The sequence below is a fragment of the Hemiscyllium ocellatum genome, chromosome 42, assembly GCF_020745735.1.
Source record: "Hemiscyllium ocellatum isolate sHemOce1 chromosome 42, sHemOce1.pat.X.cur, whole genome shotgun sequence".
Taxonomy (NCBI): Eukaryota; Metazoa; Chordata; class Chondrichthyes; order Orectolobiformes; family Hemiscylliidae; genus Hemiscyllium; species Hemiscyllium ocellatum.
The window spans coordinates 27,325,199-27,336,295 of record NC_083442.1 but is presented as its reverse complement, the minus strand read 5'-3'; the positions used below and the strand labels follow the sequence as shown (position 1 = coordinate 27,336,295).

The following is an 11,097-nucleotide window of genomic DNA, read 5'->3' as shown; positions in this document are numbered from 1 at the left end:
TGCGGGTCCCGAATTTGGGAGGTGCTGCCGAAATAGCCTTGCCAAGTTAAGGCAGTGCATGTTAAAGGGGGTACACACACTGTGAAAGGGTTGTTTAAGTTAAACAGGCCTAGATGGTGTTGGGATTCATGAGTGTTTTAGAGTCATACAGCACAGAAACAGGCTTTTTAGTCCAACCAGTCCATACAAATCATATTTCTAAACTAAACTAATCCCACCTGTCTGTGCTTGGCCCATGTCCAGCCAAACATTTCCTATTCATGGACTTATCCAAATGTCTTTTAAATGTTGCAACTGTACCTGCATCCATCACTTCCTCAGGAAGTTCATTCCACACACAAACCCTCTCTGTGTAAAAAAAAATTGCCTCATAGGGTGGCATGGTGGCTCAGTGGCAAGCATTGCTATCTTACAGTGCCAGGGACCCAGGTTCAATTCCCGCCTTGGGTGACCTAGTAACAGTGAAGTCGCCGTGATATATTTCCAAGTCAGGTTGGAGGACAATGAGCAACTAGATATACATCTGAGATGTTGAAAGCATACATTATATGCTGCCCATGGATAATATCCACAGGTTAATGTAATTGGAAGAAGTTGTGGGCGACTGTCTGTGTGGAATTTGCACAGTCTCCCTGTGTCTGTGGAGGTTTCCTCCCACAGCCCAAAGATGTGCAGGTTAGGTGAATTGGCTATGTGAAATTGCCCATAGAGTTAGGTGCATTAGTCAGAGAGAAATGAGTCTGGGTGGGTTACTCTTTGGAGCATCATTGTGGACTTGTTGGGCTGAACAGTCTGTTTCAACACTGTAGGGAATCTAATCTAATGTTTTTTAAAATATTTCTCCTCTCACCTCTCACGCTCTTGAAATCCTCCACCCTTGGGAAAAGACATTTGCCATTCACCTTATCCATGCCCCTCATGATTTTATATACCCCTATAAAGTTAATCCTCAACCTCCTATGTGCATCCAGGAAAGTGGGGAGTATTCCAAGTCACTCCTGATTGTAAATACGAAACAATCTGTGGGAAGTAATGAGGTGAGTAGCACATTGCAGAATTCCCAGTCTCTATCATGTTCCTGAAGCCACAGTTTCTGAAGTGGCTGGTCCAGTTTAGTTTCTGGTCAATGATAAGCCCCAGGATAAGCAATAGTAAAGCTGTTAAATGTAAAGTGTTGTTGGTTAGATTCTTTGATGTTGGAGATGGTGATTGCCTCGCACTAGTGTGAACAAATGTGATCAGCCAGGTAACAGCCCAAGCCTGATGGTGTCTAGGTCTTGCTGCCTGGTCTGAAGAGCTATTAATGGAGCTGAACATTCTGTGATCATCAGTGGATACCCCTCCTCAGAACTCCTATTGAGGAAACATATTTGATGAAGCAGCTGAAGATTGCCAATTGGCAGCAGTTTCAGACAAATGTAGACTGAAGTTATGGAGTTAAATATAAATTTGTGCAATGGCGTAACTGATTGAATTGTCTGCTGATTATTCACACGTTTGCAGTAAATGTAACAGAAAAACAAACAGGCCATGTATGAAGTCTGTCAGCATCTGTGGAGAGAAATCAGAGTTAACGTTTTGGGTCCAGGGACCGTGCCTCAGAACTGGAGAAGAGTCACTTGATCTGAAACGTCAACTCTGACTTCTCTCCACAGAACTAATATGCCAAGAGAAAAAGGAGGCATTTGAGAATGTGCCCCTCTCCCGACGCACTGTAGCGAGAAGGATTGGGGACACCGTGAGATCTCTGGAGCTTCAGTTGCAGCACAGAGCGGTCAACTTTGACTTTTTTTCCTTGGCTTTGGATGAGAGCTGCGATGTACGTGACACCTCCCAGCTGCTCATCTTCATACGTGGGACAACTACGGACTTTAAAATCATGGAGGAGCTGGCAGCCATGCAGTCAATGAAAGGAACAACAACTGGTAATGATTTGTTCACGGAGGTAAATGCATATTTGGACACGTTGGGACTAAAATGGGACAAGCTGGTGGGTGTGACAACGGATGGTTGTACAATCTAACGGGAAAAAATGTTGGACTCTTAAAGAGAATGCAGAAATTGACCCTAAACAGAAATTGGTATTTTTGCGTTGTATTATACATCAGGAAGTGTTGTGTAAATCAGTTAAGAATTAACCATGTGGTTGATTTGTAACTAAAATAGTTAACTTCATCAGGGCGAAAGCTTTGAATCACAGGCAGTTTGTTGCATTTTTGGAGGAAAATGAGACTGAACATCGTGACATAGGCTACCACAGAGCTGTCAGGTGGCTCAGCCTGGGCAAAATGCTGAAAAGTGAGTGGGACCTGAGAGAAGAGAGTCAAGATTTCTGTGTGAAGAAAGGGAATGGCATTCCACAGCTTTCAGATGCAGACTGATTGGTTTAACTGTTGATGTGACTGCACTTATGAATGAACTATATGTGAAATGTACAACTTGGTGAAGGCTTTTATGACAAGTTGCAGCTTCTCTCAAGTCAAATGGAGGACAACATTCTCACCCACTTGCCAACACTGAAGGAAGCCGCACCTTCAGCTGGTCACCTCCACAGGTACTCATCTATGGTAGGAGCACTGCATGGTGAATTTTCAAGGTGATTTCAAGACTTTAAAATGGTTGAGAATGAAATGCACATGATGTTTTTCCCCATTTACATGCAATGTGAGAATGAACCTAGTGTGATGTTCAGCTTGAACTCATTGACCTGCAGTCTGACACACTTCTGGCAGAGTACTTTAGGTCAGTCTCACTGCTTGATTTTTACTCTTCCCTCAAAGAGGAAAACTTTCCACACATGAGGAGGCATGCTCAGAAGATTCTAGTCCTCTTTGGATCTACCCATGTATGCGAACAGACATTCTCAGTGATGAAGTTCAACAAATCCAAATACAGATCCTCTATCACTGATGATCAACTCTCAGCTGTCCTTCACATATCCACCTCAGACATTTAACCAGATTACAGTGCACTTGTTCAAGCCCAAAACAGACTGGAGTTTTCTCACTAAACAAATAAAATCAACTGAAAAACATCAAAAGCACTTACTGCTTTTTGTATAGAGTTGTTCGTTGTTTGTAATACTGAACCATAATGAAACAACTTTTCCTTATTGATTTGTGAGATTAACATGTTAAAAATAAAATGAAATACTGCAATTATTGTTTTTACTGTTGATTTCTTCTATATTCGACCTACTCCACAATTTCATATCTTTATTGTAACAGATTATCCTTATTCTTTTGATTATAAGTTTCAGTGCAAAACTATATAATTTAGTACTTTTTACAATGGGAGAAAATTAATACTGAGCAGAATTATGTTCAATTTATTGTTGGTTTGGCCCTCCAACACAACTCATGTTTCTCATACGGCCCCTTGGAAGAATTAATTGCCCACCCCTGCTCTAAGTAAAAAATGAGGTCTGCAGATGCTGGAGATCACAGCTGCAAATGTGTTGCTGGTCAAAGCACAGCAGGTTAGGCAGCATCTCAGGAATAGAGAATTTGACGTTTCGAGCATAAGCCCTTCATCAGGAATAAGAGAGAGAGCCAAGCAGGCTGAGATAAAAGGTAGGGAGGAGGGACTAGGGGGAGGGGCGATGGAGGTGGGATAGGTGGAAGGAGGTCAAGGTGAGGGTGATAGGCCGGAGTGGGGTGGGGGCGGAGAGGTCAGGAAGAGGATTGCAGGTTAGGAGGGCGGTGCTGAGTTGAGGGAACCGACTGAGACAAGGTGGGGGGAGGGGAAATGAGGAAGCTGGAGAAATCTGAATTCATACCTTGTGGTTGGAGGGTTCCCAGGCGGAAGATGAGGCGCTCCTCCTCCAGCCGTCGTGTAGTTGTGTTCTGCCGGTGGAGGAGTCCAAGGACCTGCATGTCCTCGGTGGAGTGGGAGGGGGAGTTAAAGTGTTGAGCCACGGGGTGGTTGGGTTGGTTGGTTCGGGCGGCCCAGAGGTGTTCTCTGAAGCGTTCCGCAAGTAAGCGGCCTGTCTCACCAATATAGAGGAGGCCACATCGGGTGCAGCGGATGCAATAGATGATGTGTGTGGAGGTACAGGTGAACTTGTGGCGGATATGGAAGGATCCCTTGGGGCCTTGGAGGGAAGTGAGTGTGGAGGTGTGGGCGCTCTAAGTCCTTCCTATTTGTGTACCTATCTAAATGTGTTTTAAATGCTGTAATTGCACCTGCCTCTGTCACTTCCTCCAGGAGGTCATTCTGTATACACACCACCCTCTGTGTGAGAAAGGTGCCTCTCTGGTCCCTTTTATATCTTTTCCCTCTCATCTTATATGCCCTTTCATATTGAACACCCCTACCCCGGGGAAAAGACCTTGGCTATTCACCCTATTCATGCCCCTCATGATTTTATAAAACAATATAAGGTCACCCCTCAGCCCCCTGCGTTTCAGTACGTTTTTCACCCTGAGAGTAGTAGGAATCTGGAACTGGCTGAAGGAGTGGCTGAGGTAGAAGGCCTCATTTAAAGAAACATTGGAGATGCTAGAACTGGAATTCAGCTGGAAAGGCTCATTTCACTCAGCTAGCACACACTCGAGGGGCAGAACAGCCTCCCCTGCGGAGTAAATACTTGTCTGTCTGCTAGTCTGGGGCACAGGCTGAGGGGAAGGGCTTGGTGCTGAAGGGGTTAAATGAATGACTGATTCAATCGCTTTGAATGAGCACCTCGAGTCACAGCGACTGAGAGGGAGACAGAGGCACTGACTTCTGTGTTCAGTGCAGATGCTGCAGACAAGCTTCTATCTTGGAACCAGCAGAGAAGCAGCTTATTTCTGGTTTCTGCTCCCTCTTTGCAATTGAAGGTGAGCTCGGGACACGGTTGGAAAGACATAAGACGGCGCTTCGATAAATGGGGCAGTACTGCCCCGTGCTGGACATCTCCCGGGTCGGCTGGCAAGGAGGGAGATTGCGCTGAGGAATGAGTTGGCAGCAGCAGCCGGGGTTCGCGGGGGAGGGGTGAAGGAAGTTAGGGGATGGTCACCATTTGTTGGAAGGGGCCGGTGCAAAAGTACAAATCGCAAACACGGGGGAGCTCGTTTGGATCCGACGCTGTAGCGTGAGGCAGGATGAGAAAACAGCCCGCTACCCTGCAGCATGAAACCGATCTCGCCGACTTTGTCCTTTGCTTGAAACCGTTGCCCCGTTTTGCAGAACGACAAAAATAAACCAATTTTTTTTATTGTAACACGACTTCGCCCAGTTTTGCAGACGAACAGGATAAGGCTGCCCAAGGGACGGGTGAACAACTTTGCTCAGTTTTGCAAAAAAAACCACAATCATGTGAAGGAAGAGCTTTTTTGCACAGGGAGGAAAATAGAAGGACTTCGCTGAAAATAAGACAACCCTACCCAGTTTTGCGAAACACCGATAGAAAAAAAAACCCAGCACAAGAGGAAAACGGGACTTTACCCAGTTTGGCAAAGGAACAATTCTGCCCAGTTTTGCAGAACATGAAGGACAAAACGCATGTCAGATTTTGCAAAGGATGAAAATGAAACAACCTCGCCCAGTTTTGCAAAACACCAAAAAGTCTTTCACCTTCTCAAAATAGTAAGGACTTTTGCCCAGTTTTGCAAAAGCAACAGCTTTGCAAAGCATCGTCGACTTTTCCCCAGGAGGAAAACAGTAGGGACGTTGCCCGGTTTTTGCAAAAAAGGAGCAGTTCTGCAAAACACCGGCTACAAAAAAAAACCTGTCCGCTTTTTGCAGAGAAGGGAAATCAAATAAGCTTTGCCTAGTTTTGCAAAACGCCGACAGCAATGCCCTTCCGTGTTTGCAAAGGAGGAAATTGAAAGTACGCTGCCTGGTTTTGTGAAGGAACGAGAGAAGAAAATTGCTGCAAAGGAAAGATTTTTTTTGCAAAAAAAAAAGGATGGTGGTTTTATTGCAGCACTGACTGCAAAGCAAAAGAGGAAATAAGAGCGGACGCTTTGGGGGTTTGGTGTGGGTGATATGGCAGGGGGTTGCTGCATCGTTTGAGGTTGCATTTGGAAACTGGGAGATGCAAGGGAGCGGCGAGATGGCGAACTATCGGAAGATCGGGCGGACGGAGGAGGAGAGCCCGCTGCCTTTCGCTGACCTGCCGGCGGACACGGTGGAGATGCGGGTGAAGGAGGGCAGCAAGATCCGCAACCTGATGGGCTTCGCGCTGGCCCGCATGGAGCTGGAGGGCACGCGGAGGATAGTATTCAGCGGTTCGGGCCGGGCGGTCACCAAGACTATCACCTGCGCCGAGATTATGAAGCGCCGGCTGGGCGGGCTGCACCAGATCACCAAGCTCCGCCCGAGGAGCCTGCGGGAGACCTGGCAGAGCAGCACCGCCGGCAGCGGGGCAGCCCTCACCCTGCTCAAGACCGTTCCGTCCGTCTGCATCCTGCTGTCCAAGGAGCCCCTGGACCCGGCCGAAGCCGGCTACCAGCCCCCGGACTCCGCTCCCCCGCTGTGGCCGGAGCCCGGTGCCGCTGGCGCTGCCCGAGCCGGGCAGGAGGAGCCAGCGTTCAGCCCGGCCAGCCGGGGCGTCAAGCGCCGCTGCTGGGGAAGCGACAGTGGCGGCGGAGCGCCGCCCGAGATGGTCCCGAAGCTCAGCAAAGGGGAACAGCCCAGTGAGACCGCTCCCTTCCCCAACTATACTTACCTCCTGAACCCCCAGCAGTAACTCACAGACCGCAGGGCACAAGTGGTAGTGTCCCTACCCCGGACCAGGGGAGTGTGTCATACCATCTCTAAACAGGTTAAAAATATAGCACTGAGGGTCCTCTTGTAGTACAATGACATATCCGCACCTCTGGATTGGGAGTGTGTGTCATAACATCTCTAAAAAGGAAATTGCCCTGAGGGTCCTCTTGTGGTACAGTGATAGTATCCCCACTCATGGACTGGGAGTGTGTCCTAACATCTCTAGACAGGTTAAAAATACAGCACTGAGGGTCCTCTTGTAGTACAATGACATATCCGCACCTCTGGATTGGGAGTGTGTGTCATAACATCTCTAAACAGGTTAAAAAGGAAATTGCCCTGAGGGTCCTCTTGTGGTACAGTGATTGTATCCTCACTCCTGGACTGGGAGTGTGTCGTAACATCTCTAAACAGGTTAAAAATATAGCACTGAGGGTCCTGTTGTGGTACAGTGCTCGTATCCCCACTCCTGGACTGGGAGTGTGTCGTAACATCTCTAAACAGGTTTAAAAATATAGCACTAAGCGTCCTCTTGTACAGTGGTAGTATCCCTATTGCTGGATTGGGAGTGTGTGTCATAACATCTCTAAACAGGTTAAAAATGAAATTGCCCTAAGGGTCCTCTTGTGGTACAGTGGTAGTATCCTCACTCATGGACTGGGTGTGTGTTACATCATGTCTTAACAGGTTAAAAAAAACATTTTGTGGGCTCTGTTATGGTGCAATGGTACTGTCCCTATCCCAGGACTGGATGGCTTGGATTCAAGTTGCACCCTGTTCTAGAGTGTGGGTTATACCGTTTCTGAACAGATTAAAAAATATCATTTGCCATGAGGGCCCTCGTGATACACTGGTAGTGTATCCAGCCCTGGACATGGAGCGTACATCATACCATGTCCAAACAGGTTAGAAAAAAATTACTGCAATCAGGGTCCTGTTGTACTACAGTGGTAATGTCCCTATTGCTGGACTGGGAGTGTGTGTCATAACATTCCTGAACAAGTTGTAAAGAAAATCAGTTTGCCAAGAAAGCTTCTTCTGTCTGTGCAGTAGTAGTGTCCCTACCTATGGACTGGGTGGCTTGAATTCAAGCCCCACCTGCTCCAGAGGTGTGTGATACCACCTCGGAATGAGTTGAAATAGAATAGGAATTACATCAGGGGCTCAGTGTGGCACAGTGGTAGTGACCCTTTTGCTGGGCCAGGAGGTCCAGTCAAGTCCCACCTGCTCCAGAGATGTGCCATAATAGAGATTGACATAAAATATCAATTATATGTAGAGGTCTATATACACATACAAATCTATACAATTATAGAGTACTTTATAAAATTCACAAAGAAAAGTATTACTGTATGTAGGTATGTTATGTTACAACAAAGATGCATTGTTAAGTCCCTGAACATTATGAAGTCTTTGGAACATATAATGAAAAAAGGACATTTAAGAAGGGAAATTTTATTGCAACTTCAAAATCCACATGGAAGCAAAGTTCCCAAAGATCACGGACTGGATAAGAGATTTAGCAAGAAATGTATTCAGTTCAGTTCTGAAGAAGGGTCACTCGGCCCGAAACATTAACTGTTTCTCTCTCCACAGATGCTACCAGACTTGCTGAGTTTCTCCAGCCCTTTCTGTTTCCAGCATCTACAGTTCTTAGTGTTTTTGTTTTCAATTTAATTTGTTGGGTTAACCAGAAAGGTGGGTGTTATAATTTTTATCTCTGTCTCTCCATAATGTCTTTGGACGTGACTCAGGGTATACAGGGAAGCACAGCTCTTGTTAATTAATAATTTATTTTAGAATGGAACTGGGCTCCATCATTGCCTCCTCAAATCTCACCATGTGGATAAAAAGGGTTAAAGAAAAGAATGGAATTGTACTTAATTTCCATTGAGTGCCCTTCCTTAGAGTTTGATTAGATTAGATTATTTACAGTGTGGAAACAGGCCCATCGGCCCAACTAGTCCACACCGACCCGCCGAAGCGCAACCCACCCATACCCATACATTTACACCTTACCTAACACTACGGGCAATTTAGCATGGCCAATTCACCTGACCCGCACATCTTTGGACTGTGGGAGGAAACCGGAGCACCCAGAGGAAACCCACGCAGACACGGGGAGAAAGTGCAAACTCCACACAGTCAGTCGCCTGAGTCGGGAATTGAACCCAGGTCCCTGGCGCTGTGAGGCAGCAGTGCTAACCACTGTGCCACCGTGCCGCCCTAAAGTGAGTTTTATCAATCTCCATTGCCGCCTCTTTTGATTTTCCTTGCTCCCAGATGCTGTACAAATTCAAGTAATTAGCTCCTTTTTTAATGAGAGATTTCTGCGATGTCCTTTGCTTAATTTTATCCCTTTTCAGAAACCTGCCTGTTTCGTTTATCCCTGTCTCCCAGCAGATAGAGGCTGCTGTTTCAAATGAACTCAAAACAGTCTGTAGAGATTTATTTGCTCCACTATAATACGGAAGGATTGTGTGGTCAAATAAGAATGTGATAGAGCAAGGATTTATGGAAAGCTGTACATTGTTGTCAACATTGACATTGCAAAGCTTCGACTCTTTTCGATATTACTGAGCTTAAATGGACGCCCGGTTCTTATCTTAACCTACAGAGTTTTCAAAGTGGAATATAGTATATGAGCAAAATCCTGCTATTGACCATTTAAGCATCAGTGCCAAGGGATGTAACAGAGTAGGACGCTCTCCTGATAAATCTTTAGAATTGCAGCCTTTCTCTTAAGCAAGGAGCACCTTATACTCTTGTTGGTTAAACCGTTTTGTAAAATAAAAGTGAAGAATACTGTATTGCATGCAATGAGTTTCACTGAATTCTGCTTGTTTTATTAGAGGTTAATTCCATCTGCGCTGTTATAGAGAAGACGACCCTCCCTGGAGAGGGTAAGGAAGTGAATACGGTATGCATTTATGCAAATTGGCAGGTTTATAGGGAAAACTGAGGCCTGGGAATAAGTTGGACAGTGCATTCAACGAATCTCTAAGAATGCGATATGCCAATTGCCCCTCTTACTATGCAGTTCCATTCTAGATTGTATTCGGCAAGCTTGTGTGCATATTTATCAGTCTCGGTACGCTATACAAACTCCGATATCTGTAAGCCCTGAGTGCGCATTACCATACAATCATGATATTTACAATGGATGTACAGACAAATGGTGTGCCCATGTGTATGATATATCCATAATTCTTTAATGTTGCTATCTATTTACAACTACAAAAGCTCTCTCTTCAAGATTAGTCTCTTTTAACGGTAGTGTTTTATTTCTGCTACTACTCCATTAACAGTGGACCAATACTTTGTTCCTTAATTACAACCATTGCCACTGTTTTTGTTTTTTGTTTCATAAGAACTTGTCACTAATATGTGCTGCCTTCTAACCTGACCCTCATTTTCTGTTTGTGTTACCCTGATCTTGTTCCCGTTCTCCAATGGTGTAAATCCAATCGCATTTTCTATCTCTCTTAAGTTCCAAAGTAAGGATTTGAAATGTTAACGCTGTTTCTCTCTCCACAGGCCTGCTGAGTTTCTTCAGCCCTTTCACAGCTTTTATTTCAGATCTCCAGCATTTGCAGCACTTTGCTTTAACAAGTGGTTTGATAATGATGACTGTGATCTCCATGGAACCGGCCGCCCAAAATGCTTTGGCTGGAACCGTGTGTCATGTTTGTGTGCAGCCAGTGACATGGAAACAAGAGGCTGGCTGTGAACACAAGTGCCCCAGGGATGCCATTTCTCAAGCTGAGCCAAAATATTTGCCCTTAGTCACTTGTGACACAGCCAATTTTGAAACTTCAGTGACCATTTAAAAACTACATCTGGGAGAGGGTGAGACGCCAGCTGCAAGTTTGGTAGTGCTCATTTTTATTATCAGATCCTATATATTTAGCAAATAAATGAGTGAAACTTGTAATCCACAGAGAAATTAGTGCTATAATGTGCTTAAATGCATATTTGTATGTTCTTGGAAATCATGTTATGCATAATTTTCTCAGTGCAAGAATTGACTGACATTCTGAATACAAACTATATATATATATTAATATATAGCAGTCTTAATGTACAATAAATAGCATATTTAGTGTTTTTCTCATTTTTTTCTTTTAGTCACATCAATTCTCAACACTGGAGCTCATCATGTTTGTATTAATCATTCCATTTAGGAGAGTTTATTTACAGAGACCAAATATTTTCCTTCCACTGCCATTGAAATTAGAGATCTAAACGTTGTATTTATCATGCTGCAGTCTGCTAGCTGACAAAGAGCTGAGTAGTGTCTAGAAATAGAGATATTACTGAAGTGATGCATTACTTACCACAACCATTATTTTTTGCCAAACATGAGGGCATTGTTCATGCACAGAGTGGCCAGTCTTTTTAGTC

At 44.9% G+C, this 11,097-nt stretch overlaps 1 protein-coding gene across 1 annotated transcript; it reads left to right on the top strand.

The window, feature by feature from the left end:
* Nucleotides 1-4,709: 4,709 nt before the first annotated feature.
* LOC132834786 (ribonuclease P protein subunit p25-like protein) lies at nt 4,710-10,735 on the top strand. Its single transcript, XM_060853821.1, has one exon. The coding sequence runs from the start codon at nt 6,020-6,022 to the stop codon at nt 6,671-6,673; it is 654 nt and encodes a 217-aa protein (XP_060709804.1). The 5' UTR covers nt 4,710-6,019; the 3' UTR covers nt 6,674-10,735.
* Nucleotides 10,736-11,097: the final 362 nt, after the last annotated feature.